The 18,552-nt window shown below is 38.6% G+C and overlaps 1 protein-coding gene across 1 annotated transcript in view; it reads right to left on the bottom strand.

Annotated features, from left to right (window-relative positions):
* Window positions 1-18,552, bottom strand: part of Pofut3 (protein O-fucosyltransferase 3) — a 101,079-nt gene that overhangs the window by 14,056 nt on the left and 68,471 nt on the right. Inside the window, exon 4 of the mRNA XM_026409453.2 lies at window positions 8,989-9,824. Coding sequence (XP_026265238.2) covers window positions 8,989-9,824 — 836 coding nt within the window. The remainder of the gene's footprint in view (window positions 1-8,988; window positions 9,825-18,552) is intronic.

Consider the following 18,552-nt stretch of genomic DNA (forward strand, 5'->3'; position numbering starts at 1 on the left):
TCTGCATATGCTTGACAGATTTCACATAGACATAACCTGAAAAACCACTGGCTATTACCTGCACCAATGCTTTTCATTTCCTACCCTAAGACTTCCACGATAATATTGCTTTGAGATCACATAGGAAGCTGACATGCATACATGTACATCCAGAAGTCTAGGGAAGTTAACACACCATGGGACAAACCTATGACCAAAGGGTCATAGAACCAGTGGATCAATTCTCTCTACAGTCTTCCTACAAGCATTAAGAAAGTATTTAGATTTTGGAGAGCACATTTCTATAGATAAAGCAACCAGTCACACTTAGTAGTGGCTAGCACAATTAAGGTATCTTTGTGTTAACTCCTTCCCTGCTTTACCCTCCTTGGCCTTCACTCTGGCTTAATGGGATTATACTCATTAATAAAATAATAGTACATAACCCCCTGCTCAGGCTACATCTGGGTGTGTATGGAGAGAAATCTAAGCTATTACATATACTCACGATACAAGGTGTAATGCACAACTTCCAGTTCTGAATGCTGGCAGACATAGCTTTCTTTTTCCACTCAACAAACAGAACACTTGCAAACAAGCCAGCACCTCCCTTGAAGGAGATTAGACGAGCAAAATGATAAGTAAGTCAATTCATGTAGAAGACACAAAATTACTAAATATTTATTTACCTAATAACAGAGCTTGAAGACACTTGAAGCAAATATTAACAGGACTAAAAAAAGAAATCAACTCAAAATGGATTAAAGACCTGAGAATTAAACCAGAAACTATACAACTCTTAGAAGTCTTCTTCTAGGGTCAACATTTCAACATAGAGCCACAGGCAATGACTTTTTCAATAGGACTCCTAAAGCTCAGGAAATAATGCCAAGAGTTAATAAATGGGACAGCATCAAATTAAAAAGCTTCTGCACAGCAAAAGAAACATTAGGAATGTGAAGACAGAACCTACATAATTGGAAAAAATCTTTGCTAGCTACTCTTCTGACAGAGTATTAATATCCAGAATATATAAAGAACTCAAAATACTTAACACCTGGGGCTGAGGTTGTGGCTCAGTGGTAGAGAACTTGCCTAGCATATGTGAGGCACTGGGTTCAATCCTCAGCACCACATAAAAATAAATAGATAAAATAAAGGTTAAAAAAAACAGCAAAAAAATAAGCAACCAATTATGAATTGGGCAAATGAACTAAACAGACACATCTCAAAAGCAGAAATACAAATGGCCAACAACAATATGAAAAAAAAAAGTTCTACATCATTAGCAAGTAGGGAAATGCAAATCAAAATTTCCCTGAGACCTCAGTCAGAATGGCAGTCAGCAAGAATACTAACAATAATAAATGCTGAGGAGAATGTGGAGAAAAAGGAACACTTTTATACTGTTGGTGGCATTGTGAATTAGTACAACCACTATGGAAATCAGTAAGGAGGTTCCTCAATGACTAGGAATGGACTCACCATATAACCCAGCCACATCACTCCTCAGTATTTATCATAAAGAATTAAAGTTATCCTACTCTAGTGATACATGCACACCCATGTTTATAGCAGCACAATTCACAACAGCCATACTATGAAACTAGCCTATATGTCCATCAATGGCTGAACAGATAAAGAAAATGTGAGATATATATATACACACACACACACTCAAAATGATATGTATATATATAAAATACACACACTCAAAATGGAGTTTTATTCAATCATAAATAAAATGAAATTATGTCATCTGCAAGAAAAAGATGGAACTTGAGAACATTATGTTAAGTGAAATAAGTCAAATTGAAAGGTCAACGGTTATGTGTTTTCTCTCATATGTGAAAGCTAGACAGGAAAAAGGAAAAGAAAGGTGAGAGGTCAAGAATCTCATGAAATGAAAAGGGAAATCAACAGAATAGAATAAAGGGACCAGGGGATGGGAAGAGGGGAGGGAAAGGAGAAACACTGGGTAGTCATATTGGCCAAATTATATTGTTATATTGTGTGCATGTTCAAATGCGTAACAAGAGATCCCGTTGTTGTGCACAAGTATAATGCACCAATAAAAATATGGAAAAAAAGAGATTTGTTTGTGTTTTAACAAAAATAAACATATATTCATACATGAGTTACTTAGGGTAACTCATGAGTTACAAAATATGTATATCAGACACAACAAAATACTGTCCAGAGAAATTAGAGACCTAAACACTTTGATAGATTTACATGTGTATGGATTAACTGTCTCATTGTCAAGTCTCCCCAAATTGATATATAGATTCAACATAATGGCAATAAAAATGCCACCAAGGTTTTTGTAGAAATTGACAAAAATGTATCTAAAATTTTTGTGGAAATCAAAAGACCCAAAATTGTGAAAATAATTTTTAGAAAGAACAAAGTTGGAAGACTTTTCAAAAGGATCTTTCAAAAACCTTTTTCATAAAGACTTTTTGTCAAGCTAGAGTAATTAAGATATGTGGTCCTGGCATAAATACAGACATATTGATAAGCCCAGAAATTAAAGAAAAAATATAGGGACAATTGATTACTGAAAAAAAAGCCAAGGTCATTCAATCAGTAAAGTATAACATTTCCAGCAAATTATTCTTCTACAAATGGATATCCAAATAAATGAATCCCAACTCTTGCCTCATTCTGCATTATAAAAACTTATTCTAAGTGGGTCATGGCATAAATGAAAAAGTTAAAACTATAAAATTTCTAGAAGAAAACAGAAACAATTCTTAGTGAATCTGGGCTAAACAAAGATTTTTTCTAAGCAGAACACAAAATGAATGAAAAAAGAAGGATAGGTTGAGCTTCATCAAAATTTAAAACTTCACACTTCAATAGACACTATGAGAAAAGAAAAAAATGGGCTGGGGTTGTGGCTCAGTGGTGGACTGCTCGCCTAGCATGCATGAGGCACTGGGTTCGATCCTCAGCACCACGTAAATATAAAATAAAGATATTGTATCCACCTAAAACTAAAAAATAAATATTCTTTTTAAAAAAGAAAAAAAAATGAAAAGGCAACCTACAGGCTGGAATAAAACATAGCACTTATAACCATATAATTAAAAAATCATTCTGTATTAGAAATATGTAAAGACTTCTTAAAAATTCAATAACAACATACACAACCAAATGTTTTAAAAGCAAGGATAAGTCTTAGGATACCCCGTCAAAGATCTCCTTAGCAAACAAGCAATTGAAAATGTTCAATAAAGCCAGGCACAGTGGTGCACCCCTGTAATCCCAGTGGCTCAGGAGGCTGAGGCAGAAGAATCACAATTTCAAAGCCAGTTTCAGCAACTTAGCGAGGCACTTAGCAACTCAGTGAGACTCTGTCTCTAATAAAATATTTTAAAAGAGCTGGGGATGTGGCTCAGTGGTTAAGCACACCGGATTCAAATCCTAATACCAAAAAAAAAAAATGGTCAATATCATCAGTCATTAAATATATAAATTAACGCTAATGAGATACCATTGTGTACCCTCTAGAAAGTCAGAAATTGAAAGATTGACTGCACCAGGTGGAATTTTCATACAATGCTGGTGAGAATGCAGGACAAAAAGAGAGTGGAAACCAATCTGGTAGTTTCTCTAAATGTGAAATATACATCTACCATACAGCCTAGCCATTATAGTCCTAGATATTTACCGAAAAGAACTGAAAACATATGTCTTAAACATCCACGCTTGTACAACAGACTTTGTACGAATGTTCATAGCATCTTTCTTTTTTTTTCTTTTTTTTTATTGTTGGTTGTTCAAAACATTACATAGTTCTTGACATATCATATGTCACACTTTGATTCAAGTGGGTTATGAACTCCCATTTTTACCCCTTATACAGATTGCAGAATCACATCAGTTACACTTCCATTGATTTACATATTGCCATACTAGTGTCTGTTGTATTCTGCTGCCTTTCCTATCCTCCAGTATCCCCCCTCCCCTCCCCTCCCCTCCCCTCTTCTCTCTCTACCCCCTCTACTGTAATTCATTTCTCCCCCTTGTATTATTTTTCTCTTTCCCCTCACTTCCTATTGTATGTAATTTTGTATAACCCTGAGGGTCTCCTTCCATTTCCATGCAATTTCCCTTCTCTCTCCCTTTCCCTCCCACCTCTCATCCCTGTTAAATGTTAGTCTTCTTCTCATGCTCTTCTTATCTACTCTGTTCTTAGTTACTCTCCTTACATCAAAGAAGACATTTGGCATTTGTTTTTTAGGGATTGGCTAGCTTCACTTAGCATAATCTGCTCTAATGCCATCCATTTCCCTCCAAATTCTATGATTTTGTCATTTTTTAATGCAGAGTAATACTCCATTGTGTATAAATGCCACATTTTTTTTTATCCATTCATCTATTGAAGGGCATCTGGGTTGGTTCCACAGTCTAGCTATTGTGAATTGTGCTGCTATGAACATCGATGTGGCAGCATCCCTGTAGCATGCTCTTTTAAGGTCTTCAGGGAATAGTCCGAGAAGGGCAATAGCAGGGTCAAATGGTGGTTCCATTCCCAGCTTTCCCAGGAATCTCCAAACTGCTTTCCAAATTGGCTGCACCAATTTGCAGTCCCACCAGCAATGTACAAGAGTACCCTTTTCCCCACATCCTCGCCAGCACTTGTTGTTGTTTGACTTCATAATGGCTGCCAATCTTACTGGAGTGAGATGGTATCTTAGGGTGGTTTTGATTTGCATTTCTCTGACTGCTAGAGATGGTGAGCATTTTTTCATGTACTTGTTGATTGATTGTATGTCCTCGTCTGAGAAGTGTCTGTTCAGGTCCTTGGCCCATTTGTTGATTGGGTTATTTGTTATCTTATTGTCTAATTTTTTGAGTTCTTTGTATACTCTGGATATTAGGGCTCTATCTGAAGTGTGAGGAGTAAAGATTTGTTCCCATGATGTAGGCTCCCTATTTACCTCTCTTATTGTTTCTCTTGCTGGGAAAAAACTTTTTAGTTTGAGTAAGTCCCATTTGTTGATTCTTGTTATTAACTCTTGTGCTATGGGTGTCCTATTAAGGAATTTGGAGCCCGACCCCACAGTATGTAGACTAGAGCCAACTTTTCCTTCTATCAGACACAGAGTCTCTGATTTGATATCAAGGTCCTTGATCCATTTTGAGTTAACTTTTGTGCATGGCGAGAGAAAGGGATTCAGTTTCATTTTGTTGCATATGGATTTCCAGTTTTCCCATTTGTTGAAGATGCTATCCTTCCTCCATTGCATGCTTTTAGCCCCTTTATCAAATATAAGATAGTTGTAGTTTTGTGGGTTGGTTTCCGTGTCCTCTATTCTGTACCATTGGTCCACCTGCCTGTTTTGGTACCAGTACCATGCTGTTTTTGTTACTATCATAGCATCTTTATTTATACAGCTAAAAACTAGAAACAACTCAAATGTCTACCAACAGGTAAACAAATAAGTAATGTTGGTATGTCCTTACTTCAGAAATTGAGTATGGTCCCCCATGATCCCTGTGTAATCTCCTATCCTTGTCTCTTACTCTATTTAGCTGCTGTAACAAAACTGGGTGGCTGGGAAGTGTAAGACCAAGGCACCAGAAATTTTGTTGTCTAGGATGGGCCTTCCTGTGGGTTCACAGATGGCCATCTGTGTATCCTTGCTGTATCCTTCAAGGCAAGAGACCCACTCATGAGGGCTCCACATTCATGCTCTATTTATTTCCTGAAGGCCCCACCTACAAATGCAATCACATTTTGAGGGTCAGGGTCTCAACATATGAATCTGGGGTAGATATGAACACGCAACATACAGCATCTTAAGTGATTCCTTCTTACTTGCTTCTACTCTATAAAATGTAGCAAAGGTAACAGAATGCATGTTATTACAAATATATGATTATGTACATGAGAGTACCCTGGTCTTTCTGGAGTCTCTGGCTTCCTTGCTGGCTTTGAGGAATAAGCAGCCACGTTGCAGAAGCTCACATGGCAAGGAACTGTGGGTGGCCTCTAGGAGCTGAGAGCAGCCTCCAACTTTCTATCAGCAAGAAACCAAGGTCTCAAACTAAGTCTCAAGAAACTGAACCTGCTGCCAGGTGCACGCCTGTGATCCCAGCGGCTTGGGAGGCTGAGACAGGAGAATCATGAGTTCAAAGCCAACCTCAGCAACTGTGAGGCGCTAAGCAACTCAGTGAGACCCTGTCTCTAAATAAAATACAAAATAGGGCTGGGGATGTGGCACAGTGGTCAACTGCCCTTCAGTTCAATCCCCAGTGCCAGAAAAAAAAATTTTTTAATTAAAAAAAAAACAACTGAATTTGCTAAAAGGCACAAGTTAATAAACAAATACCCAGATGAGAATACAACCCTGAATGACACCTTGATTGGAGCCTTGTACAGAACCCAGCTATGCCATGACCAGAATCCTGATCCACAGAAACTGAGATGACATATGTTGTTTTACACCACAAGGTTTGTTATACTACAAGATTCTGTATATTGAGAGGTAAAGAAGAGGAGAAGCAAAGTAGAGGAATGGGAAATGCATATAATATTGTAAAGTACTTTCTACCTCCAAACATAACAATTCAAACTATTATCTACTGCAAGATAAAAATCATCAAGAAAGGAAATCAAGCTGTCTTTTAGCTCTTCTTTGGCTGAAAGACAAAAAAAAAAAAAAAAGAATGAAGAAACTTACACTTAAGTAGTTTGAGTCATGCCACACGTAAGCTATAACAAATATTATAAAATAAATGCAAATGAAAACAACTGGTCTAGTATCCTTTAATGTACTTTAATGGCATGCTTGTTCTGCTTTGCACTAAAGAGGATAATTGCTTTTTAGGACTGTAACTAATTCACTGAAATGCAAGCGAAGGCTTCTAAGCACCTTTGCTGACCACCTCTCTGGAATAAGAGCTGTCTCTTCTGTTCGTCCTCAGTAAGTCCAAAGCGAAGGATATTCAATTGTGCCACCTTGGGCAATCTGAAATACCACAATCAGCTGTTGTTCTGTAAGAAAGGCACGAATGTATGTAATCTCCTATAACTTTCTATTTACCAGTATCATCATATCCCCTCTCCTGGTGCCCAATAATCATTCCTAGAGGGCTTCTGTGAGGCAGGAAGCAGTCAGGATTTTCACAGTTCTTGTAGTTTTCTGTGAATGTAATCCACAAGATAGTCTAAGCAAATCTTCACCTTCCGAAATTTCATTTTCTGACTTTATATTTTTTATATACATAATTGGTATAGCATGGGACAATTAATGTGTGGCTACTATGGTGTATTTATGTAGCTGTGTGTGTGTGTGTGTGTGGTGTATCTTATTTTTTTCTGTGCTGTAACCCTACAAATTACACATAAAGGAAATCATCAGAAAGCAGGATACATTCTAAGAATGATGTAATTCTTAGTTCCTGTTACTGACCAAGATACATAACATAAAATAAATGATTTTATGAGTTAAAATGTATTTCATAAGACCAGACAAAAGAATGTGTGTTTTATCTCTCTCTCTCTCTCTCTCACACACACACACACACACACACACACACAATACACAGATTAAGTATGTGAAAAGCCCTATATAGTATACACACAATACAGAAAAATAATCTTACATACTGTTTAGGTTTTGTCTCACTTGAAATTAATATGATGGTCAAAATAAACATTTAAACATTTAACAAAAATTGTTTGCCTTCAGAGAATTTAGGTAAGACATTATGTATAGATGGGAGTCAGGCAAGGGGATGATGGATGATGAGCAACTGGTATGTGTGAGCTATCTCATTTCTCTGAAGTTTCATGAGAAGTTAAATCTCATCCTTCTGTTTCTTTCAATAAACTTAATTTTAACAAATACAGTTATATATAACCATTCATATTGTAAATTAGTAAACAAATGGCAAGAGAAATCTAGAAACTTAAATACATTACTAAGAACTTTACAATAATTTTTTAAAAAAAACAAAGTCTTTCAAGAATTATCTCCATCACTATTTGAATAGTCTCTCTACATACGGGTTGAGCATCCCTAACCCAAAAATCTAAAATCTGAAATACTCCAAAATCTAAAGTTTTTTTTTTTTTTTTTTTTTTACACCAACACAATGTTCACAACTTTTTATATTTTGGAGTATTTCAGATTTTGGATTTTTAGATTAAAGATGTTCAACAGGTAAAGTCTAGGTAAACATTTTAAAACCTGGAAAACTCCCAAATCTGAAATACTCTGGTCCCAAGCACTTCAGATAAAAGATACTCAATCTGTGTTAAGAAGCATATATGTGTGCCCAAAAGAAAAAAATCAAGAATGGGGTTGTTGGTAGTGGGTAACCGAGTTCAGGAAATGAAAATGAGTTTCAGGATGGCAGGCTGGGGGCCGTGAATTAAAGGGTCTGGCAGAAACCACCATCCTCCTTCGTCATAGTATCAATGAAAAGGTGAAAGGATCAACATGTGGCTGATATGCAGAACTTATTTTTTCATTTTTGCACTGGAATTAAACCCAGGGATACTTCACCACTGAGCTAAATCCTCACCTCTTTTTTAGTATGAGAAAAGCTCTCTCTAAGTTGCTGAGGCTGGCCTCAAACTTGTAATTCTCCTCCTCACTTCCCAAGTCACTGGGATTACAGGTGTGTGACACTGTACTTGCCATTTTTTTTTTTTAAGGCTTCTTCCCTCCTTCTGGAGGCCCCAGCATCTGCAGTACAGGGGTCTTCCAGAAGAAAATTGAAGAACTTCAGGAAAAAAGACATGACTTGTTTGTTTTTGTTTCATTTTGTTTTGCTTCATTTGAGTTGGTTTCTAAGGACATGACTTGTAAAATTCATACCAGTCCCAAAGATATTAATGAAGATCTTTTTGAAGACCTCAGCCTCCTGCTAGGAATGAAGAACAGTGATGGGCAGCAGCCAGAGAAAGAAGGGCAGCACATTGAGAAATGGCAGAGATCCTAGAAACGACCAGCCTAGCACCCCTTTGCCAGATCTTGATGCACTTACCTTTTCCTGTAGCCTCATGTTATCCCACACTTTGCTGCACACCATACACTCAAATGCATCGATGTAATTGTCCTGATTGATGTCTTGCACTCCCCACTTTCGTTCCCTGAGAGTGGCCAGAAGCCGCTGATTAGAGATCTCACCCTTCAGTTTCCATTCCATGTAGGCCTCATACAATCTGTCATCGTGATCCAGTTGTCTGATGTAACTCGCCAGTTCTCGGGGGTGAGAAAATTCTGATACAAGAATAGCACTTCTGTTACTTGGAAGCCAGTCTGCAATGCTGGGGGATCCGTAATAGACAGGGACAACCCCCAGTTTCAGTGGTCTCCAGAACTTCTCGGTGATGTAGTCATCACAAACTGCATTCTCAAAAGCAAGGATAAACTTATACTGTGCAATAATCCTATAAAAGCCATCGGCATCCATGGAGGCTGGATTGTTCAGCGGCTGAGGGAGATCTTTGTTTCGTAGACACTCACCATAGGAATCGACCTCAATGTAGGTCATCAGCTCACGGACATAGCTGTCCCTGTCCGACGGTGGGTCACAGTCTGACTGTACGTACACCAGTGGAGCAAGGCGTTTCCTTAGGTTGTTTTTGGACTGCAAAGGAACCAGGTATCGGAGTGACTTGAGGACTTCCACACCCTCCAGGTATTGGGTAGTCAGTGGCAAGTGGGAATGCCGGCTGAAGGTGGCAGTGTAATTGAACAAGGTGATAACTGGTTTATGAAAGAGCTTATAATTGTTTTTCGGGGACTCTTCATGAAAAAGGGCCCAGTCGTGATGGGCTTTCCGAGGCAGAGGTAAGCTCTCAATGTTAAAGTCAGTCCCTAGGAAAAGAAAAGAAAATGTTAACTAGTATGCCCCAAAGAATCTTGGTATCTCTGGTTAAGAGGAGAATTCAGAGTCTGAGGCTATAAATAAGGAGTATGTAACACTGTCACTGTAAAGTGCCTGGCAGTCAATCATCAAGAATCTCACCCCCAAAACTGCGTAAGGACAGGATTGTCAAGTAGAAGGAATATCCTTCTCATTCTGTGAAAAAGGAAATGAGAGTAATGTCTGGCCAGATGCTAAAGGAGAATTTATTCCACTGCCTCCTGCAATTGGGTTTCCATTGGAGCGGTGTTGTCCACGGGAGGGTAGAAGAAATAAGGAGGTCAAGATAGACAGTTCTTTAAAAAGAAGAAGCAAGAGAAAGGAAGCCTAAAAGGAAAAAGCAACCAGGATGGCTGATTGATTAATTGGGGTGGGGGTGGGGGAGGCAGTGAAATCATGCAAAAGGAGCCAGAAGAAATATACAGGATAGATTTTTTTTTAATCCAAAATGATCGATTTCAACAAAGTGCAGTTAATCAATCTTAGTCAAAATGGTAGACAGAGGCTTTTAAAGACAAAAGAGCTGATAATAGCACTATGTTACAGACTGTTGCGGGTGGACATGAATTAACAAGCACATCAAGAAATAAAGAGGCCTAACAGGATTATAATTAGGAATGATTCTAGCTTCCACAGGATTAATTGGAAAACCTTTGAAACATGATAATGTGGAGGCAGAAGTGATGGATGTGGGAAGCAATTGTTTCCTGACTGTGTGGGTGGAGATCTATGACTAAGGAGGAAGAATTAAGACATTATCACAATAGGTAATGTGGAATTTCTGAATGATCCTGACTCATGATTTTGTGGGTTCTGATTTGAAATTTTAAAAATAAATGTAAGGAAATGGAAAAAAAAAAATCTGTCTTCCAGCACCTGCAGTGGAGGGTAGGAGGGGAAGATCAGCAAATAAATAAATACAGCAGAAAAAAAAATTCTCTGGTAAAACTCACAAAAATCATTTATTTAATGCCGGTCAGTGCACACTGTCTCAAATAAATATAAACTCTTTGGTGACAAAAACACATCCAATGAGAAATCAATTATCAAGAAAGGCTTTTAAAAAATTAAAGGTTAGATAAGATTATGGCAGAGGAAGCACACTGATCTCTGGGAAATTGCTTTTAAAAAAATGCCTCTGTCATCAGTGATGAGTGACGTGTAAACCTGGGTATATATGTGTTTATTTGGCATTTGCTATATTTGACTTTCAGCATCAAAAAGAATACTCATCCACACCTCGAAAATGTAATGGCATACAGAATTGGATAGCTGGCAAAAGTTAATAATCATTAGGGCAGGGAAACAGGAAGACATGAAAGAGAATTTGAGACAAAAGGCAATTCATTGCACTGGAGTAGCTGCTGCTCAGAAAGGGTCTAGGCTGGTCAGTGGTCAATGATAGGAACCGGAACCCATAAAATTGAGTTAGAACATAAAGTTTCCACCTACAGCACAACAGAAACCAAGGTCATTTACCAGCAGAGAAAGTACAAAGTGCAATTCATAGGAATCAGAGGCAGGAATTAAAGCTGTAAGCTTAGAGGCTGAAGGGGATACAATTAAAACAAAGGAGATCCAGCATTAAGCAGGCGAATCAGTCACAGGTGTTCTGAATGAGCGACTTTAACACCTCTGGCTGTCTGCTGTTAACTGCTAGGAGGCATATGGTGATTCTTAATTTGGCTCACTGTGGGTACACCAAAACAAAGATCCAAGTTGCTGAGCAGGGAAGCAGAGAGACAACCCATACTCCAGTGCTTCAGAGAAAATGGAGCGGGCCTGAGTTCCATCTCTGTTCCATCTACATCAGCAAAGTGCAGGGACTAAAAATGGCCATGTCAAGACTCTTTTGTGGGCACTGTGTAGGTCTTCTCAGGTTGTGCAGGTGATGGGACTTGTGGGACTTGAAAGCTGCACAGTTATAATGAGGCTGCCACTCATGGTAACTGCAGGTTGATAGGTCCATTATGCCTCTAGCCAAGCAGCTATTAGAATCTTGACATTGGAAGAAAGGAGAGAAGAGAATGGGGTCCCCCCACATGCAATCTAGAGTAGCAAAACATACTGCAGAATCTAAGCAGGAAATATTTATATACACGTATTAAGAAGCAACACACCTTAAAAATTAAAGTGTGAAGCTCTCAAACCCATCTCATAGTCAACTCAACTCTGAATCCTGTTGAGTTTGCAAGTTGGTGATATCTTCAATAGTGGGGGATGTCTCTTTAATAGTTAAAGGGGTCTATCTTTCCAGCAATATTTTCCAGGTTTTTATTTTTAAAGATCATTCCCTAAGATAACACACACAAAACAATCTACCCCCTGCCCATTGCACATATACTATCACATTGAAAATGGGTTTGTGTCAGATTGTTTCAAACTAAAATTTTCTGGGGGAAGATATGTCATGTTGCACTGTAAACTTATCTCTTGATACCAAAATTATAACCACAACAAACCTAACCTACTGCACTAGCCTACAAAATGAGTGTCAATGTTGGGCAATTTCTAAAAGGTGTTGGATGTGGCTCATGAAACAACTAAGTCATTCAAATCTCCTTACCTCCAGAGGAATACCAACTATAACAAGAATTGGAACTCAGGTGTTTAAAGAAATGGAAAGCCACCCACCTATGTAAATCCAGAAAACATGACTAAGTTACATGTAACTGGATCACTAGTTTAGACAGTCATCTTTGCTGCCTCTGAACATTTAAAAACTTTAGATTTAGACTTTTATTTTTCTGGGTTATTCTGTGTTTACTGAATACTGACAAATTTATTTGTTCCTTTAAACAACAGCTGACAAATAGAACTTAAGCACTAAAGTGCACTGGAAAGGGAATTACAACTTAGAATACAAATGGAATGAAATGAAGGCTAGGAAATGGTGCCAGATTGCTGACTACGAAGGCTGAATTTAAAATAGCAATAAGCAGAGGAGTAACATACATTACAGGATGTGTTTATGTGCCCCTCTCCTTCTGTAGGGGCACGTTTGATTCTTTCATTATCCCCACACAGACTGGGAAAACCAGAAGGCAACACATATGATTCACCCCACTTATTAACAGAGTGTGAATCACTTTTCCAGAGCTACAAATCCCAGGTGGGGCCAAAATTTCAGACTGGCCAATAGCAAAGGACCCCAGGGATCAGTGGCCCTGCTATGATATTCATTCTGTGAATGAATGACTGACTCTGGCACTCTCAAGTATGCCCCCAAAATACCCACCACCAGCTTTTAGCATACTAAAAATGTGGAAATCACATTCTGTTCTAGAAGATGGCATGTCTTGACATGGAACCGAGAAGTGGTCTCATAAACTGTCCTCACAGTAATTTATTTTAGAAAAGAATCCTCATCATAAAGTTTTACAGTCATACATCCTATAAAGTGTGGTCCCATCAAAAATTCCAATAAGAAAACTTTTGAGAAAAAGTAATGCAGAGAAAAGGGCTGCCTTGTGTATTATCTAGCAATTGCAGAGTTCACTGCTATTTTTCAAGTCTTTAGCATGAATTTTCTTGACTTATCCACACAACTCCATCGAATTATTTATTTTCTCCAAGGTTCTAAGTGTTAACTAAAAATCTGAAAGAATGATATTGGTTAAAAAAAAAAAAAAGATAGTTCCTATTACTAGACTTCTGCAGATTTCCTGGCTCCAGCCAACTCGGAAGGATTTTGACAGGCCACTTGATTCAAAAAGCTCTCACACTAATTTCTAAGCCCATGTTCCTCCCTCTTCTCCCATTGTTTCTCTTTGAGAGTCCTCTTGCCTTCCCCTTAATCAACTCTATATCATTCAACCCTCTCTCAATTGCACTTGTTCATTAGGCAGGTATGTTCTACCTCTGGGCACGGAAATTTCTTTAGCCCCCTTATGGAGTCTGTGCTACAGGCCAGTCAATAAATTTGCAGCCCCCTTCCTAACATATGCAGAGCCCGAAGCACGAATATAAATAGAGTCCTGTGTAAAATATGCCTAAATACTTAAAAGCCATAAATCAATCTAACAAGCTGCTAGAGATAAAATATTTGTTTTATCCTGCCACCACTGCACATACACCTTCATGGTGAAAGTATTATGTGTACATGTGAGCGTGAACGTGTGTAAAGCTGCAGCCCACAATGAATAATTGTGCATAACATACATTAAAAATTAGCACCCCTCTGATCTCCTACCTCTCCTCTAGTGATCTTCCTTCTGTTTTTATTTTTTTAACTGGGGGGAAGGAGAAAGGGAAAGGGAAAGGACTGGGGATTAAAGTGGAGAAAATTATGTTATATGCATTTATGAATATGTCAAAATGAACCCCACTAATATATATGTATAACTCTAGGGCAGTAATGACATAAAAATTTTACAACATTTTTGCCAAAGATGATGGCTGTCTTTGGGGCTTGGCTTGGAGTGAAGAGATGAAAAGGGAAAGGGTTCTTCCTTGCTGACTCACCCTGACCTGATCCCTCAAATCTTCTCTTCCTTTCACTCAGGGTCACTACAGTTCAAACTCCCCTCCCTGTCCAGATGCCTGAGGAAGTTCATGAGTATGTAGCCTCTGAGGTTTCTCCTCTGTTGAAAGAATCCCCACAGATAACCTCTGTCCCATCCCTGCTGTCCACTGTCTTTCAAGTTCCTCAAAGGAACCTACAGCTAGAAAACCAGATACAAATCTAAAGCTCTCAGACCTCTCAGAGTTCTAAGCCAGAATATGATGATGCCTGGCCTCCTTCTCCTTGCACCCAAGCCGTGGCCCACACTATGAGGGATGAGTCTCTGCGTATAAATATGGATACTCCAACTTCCAAGTCCAAGTTCCATCCCAGCCAGACTCCCTCCTTGACCTGAGTATAGTCAGACTCCTCTGAAGCCCCTTTGACCTTGGCCTGCTGAGCTCAGCTTTAGCAAAGAATCTCCACCTTTGATAGCTGATCAAGGTCCTCATTCCCTATACAGCATGTCTAAGCCCTTGGCCTGCCTTTAGCCATTTACCATACACTCCTCGCCTCCCTCACTCTGCTGCTGGACCATAAATTCACAACTGTCTCTGTCGTATTCAGAGTTATATTGAAGTCTCTCTCCCCTACTGCAGTAGCACAAATACAATTTCTTGCTGTTTTTAACAAGTATCTGGTACAAAACTTTTCTCTTATAGTCCACACCTTTGCTGTCACCCTTGGCCAACCATCAGGCCCTGGGGTGTATACTAGCAGCCCAGTTTTCTCTTGAGAGAATAAACTAGGCAAAAGGCCCCTGCAAGTTCTGGAAGTAGACTCCAGGTCTTTGCAGAAGGGAATTTTGGGGTCCTGGTGTTTGCATGTGATATCCTCCCCCTGAGGATGGGGTATAGGCTATCTGTCTACAAGAGGACATAGAACTTTGGCTCATGGATACCTTGTCCTGTGTGAAGGGGCACAACTGAAGGAAGCCGGACTAGACACTCCTGGCCAAGTTTATAGGTTCCATTGTCTCATATTAGTTGTCAATCATCTTTCCCAAGCACAGCTGTAATTCATGCACTGAACTAAACAGGGCTGATGTACATTAGTGATTCCTTAAATCATGAGCACAAATTCTGCTTTAAAATCTCTCAGCAACTACATGCAATATGATCGGACAGAGAAAGGGGCAGCAAGGACAATGATTTACCTTTAGTGCATTTTCCCAAATTAGTTCTTTTCAGTGAACTGAAATTTATTTATTCTATTCTAAAGTACTCTGTTTTAACTAAATCCTTTATTTGGAAAATTACCTAGAGTTTCAATCAGACACCTACAAGGCTACTAGAAATGTCCCCTTGTATATTCCATAGACAAGCGTAAATAATTACCATGACTAAACCTGTCATCTTTCTCCCAAATGTGGCCTTTCTCTGTTTTCTTTTTCTCCCTTGTCAAATCACCAAAGATGATTTGAACCTCTTAGAATAAACTGGGTGCTCCTCCTCTGAGCATCTCTCTTCCTTTGTTTTCCCCCAATGGAAACATACCTCAATTGCATAGAATTATCCTTTAACAAAGCAAGTATAAATCTATATAAACTCTTGCCATTGTACCTCTTCTTACCACCAACACATTACCCCAGAACATAATTTAGGAGTTGCCATTTAGAGACAATGCCCCAGAGATCTGAGTAATCCCTTAAACCTTTACATACTGGAACAACACTACATGTAGTCAAACTTGTTTCTTAAATTCATATTTTTCAATGACTTGAAATGTAACAATTACAAATTCCTATGAGGGATAAAACATCATGTACAAAAAAGAATTTTCTCTTTTAAAAAAAGTCTCACTGGGCACAGTGTGTCACTCATCCGTAATCCCAGCTACTTGGGAGGGTGAGGCAGGAGGATTACATATTCAAAGCCAGCTTCAGCAATTTAGCAAGGCCCTAAGCAACTTAGCAAGAATTTGTGTCAAAATGAGATGTAAAAGAAAGGGGTTAGGGATGTGGCTCAGTGGTTAAGTACCTTTGGGTCAACCCCTGGTACTCAAAAAAAAAAGAATTCTTCTGCCAAAATGGATCAATAGATCAAGATTTTATAAAAATATATCACTAAAGCAAAGAATTTAAAGCAGAGACTGTCTTTCTGGTGGTGGAGAATAATTTTTCCCAAGTATAACTATGTCCTCCAACACACTTTGTTTCAGGATTTCAAACACTAGGCCTAGTATTACAATGGTTTTTGCCCAAGATTATTGCACTGTCAGGTAAACCTAGGTTCACAAAAGACTACAAAGTGACCTCTGATCTTTTTTTCTAACAAGAGTCTGTACTAGCCCATTGGCTTTTCAGTTGCTCAGCTCCATTTCTACCCTCCTGTGCTATACTCTGTATTTTAGGGGCCCGGGAACCAGAAAACTTCATTTCTCAGGCTCCCGGGACAACTGACTCGTAATTAGGTTCTGCCAATGGGAACACAGTAGGGAGACTGGGAGGAGGGCAGAAGAGAGAAGGAATTTTCAACACAGACCCCTGAGACCCAGCCAGACTGCACACCTGGAGAAGTTCCTTTACCTGTGCTTCTTTAGCCCAGGAGTGCTAGGGTTTTCTTGTATCCCTGCATTTGCCTAACATTCTCCTACCTTCTTTCCTTCTTTTGTTCCACCAGCCCTTCAACCAGATCCCATTAAAAAAAAAACCTACTGTTTGAAATATCTAGAATTATTTCTGTTTTCCTATCAGAACATGTATAATACAGGGACCCATTGCAAAAGCTTGAGACTTCTGATGGCAACTAATGAGTCCAAGTTTTCTTGTTCTCTGGATCTTTGATTTTTTTTCTAAAAATTCTGTTTTGTTGTTTTGTTTTGTTTATGATTCTGTCCCCTTGTTATTACCATCCCAGGTTTCTGTTTTCTTCTCAGAGAATCACCTTTCTGTTTATGTCTCTTAGTCCATCTGGTGAGAACATGGAAATAGAATAATGAAATCTTTCTGTTTAAGAATGAAAAAATATAAAATCAGAAAACTAGACTCCTTTTAAGAAAGGAACCATCAAACTACTTGAAAACAAAAACACATTCTTCATTCAGGTATGGTGTCACAAACTCCTCCTCTGAGCTATGATATAAAATATACAGAATATTAAGACCCAGGTAGCTACAATTAATAATCAGGTGGAGTAGGTCTCCAGGGCTGAAGCACATCCCACATTTTATCACAAATTACAAATCCTCTCCATTGTTTCTTGACAATGTCAAAAAGAGATGAGGACATTTTTGTTTGTAAAAGATTTTATTACAAAAGTTTTAAGCCATACAAAGTGAAAATTTCCATGGCCATAAGATATTAAAGCTTGTTAAACAATTTCCAAAATATGACTATTGTAGGAGACAGCGATAGCTCATAAATTACACCTAGTTTAAGTCCCCTAGGTTAAACTAAATTCGCAGTGACTCTCTGAGTTTTTCTCATTTCCTACCTTGGATTAAACCGTTTGTTTCACAAAGCTCGAACAACTTCTTGTGTTTGAGATAACTATTAAAAGTGCTACCTCCCTGGTACCGCTGTCCACAGTAAGCTGAAAGCAAATTACTTCTGACAGGTTCTAAATCCAAGCACAAAACCAATTCACTCTCTTTCAACAATTATAAAAAGTGAGAATAGGTGTTGTGAAGAAGACAAAAAAAAAGTTCAAAACAGAGCAGGAGGTGACAGCTTGCGGTTCAGCCTGAGGCACTGCCCTCCACAAAGAAAAATAGCAGCTGAGATGGCAGTGAGAGGCTGGCAAAGCCCGTACAGAGAGTCCCATATTGTTCCACTCAACACCAACAAGAAACCTTGGGACAAAACTGCTTAACTCTGAGGAGGATTGGAGAGTATCTCTCAAAGCACGTGAAAAAATTATTTCTAATTATTAAAAGCCACATGCATGATTCTACATATCACATTCTGGTTTCTTGATTGCAGTCAATATATCTGGAGACAAGAGACCATACTACTAATTAAGAGATGCTCAGCCATTACTAAAAAGCATAATGATACTGATCCTACTATTTGAAAAACATTAAGCTAGAAACTCTGAAGCTTCAAAGATGAGCAAAATAAGCCCCAAGGGATTTTATGATTATGAATGTAAATGTTAAACCATTAGCTCAAACTCCAACTAAAATAACATGTACGCATGTAGTATGGCAGGAAAAAGAAAGGAGTGATTATTTTT

The sequence above is a fragment of the Urocitellus parryii genome, chromosome 14, assembly GCF_045843805.1.
Source record: "Urocitellus parryii isolate mUroPar1 chromosome 14, mUroPar1.hap1, whole genome shotgun sequence".
NCBI lineage: Eukaryota > Metazoa > Chordata > Mammalia > Rodentia > Sciuridae > Urocitellus > Urocitellus parryii.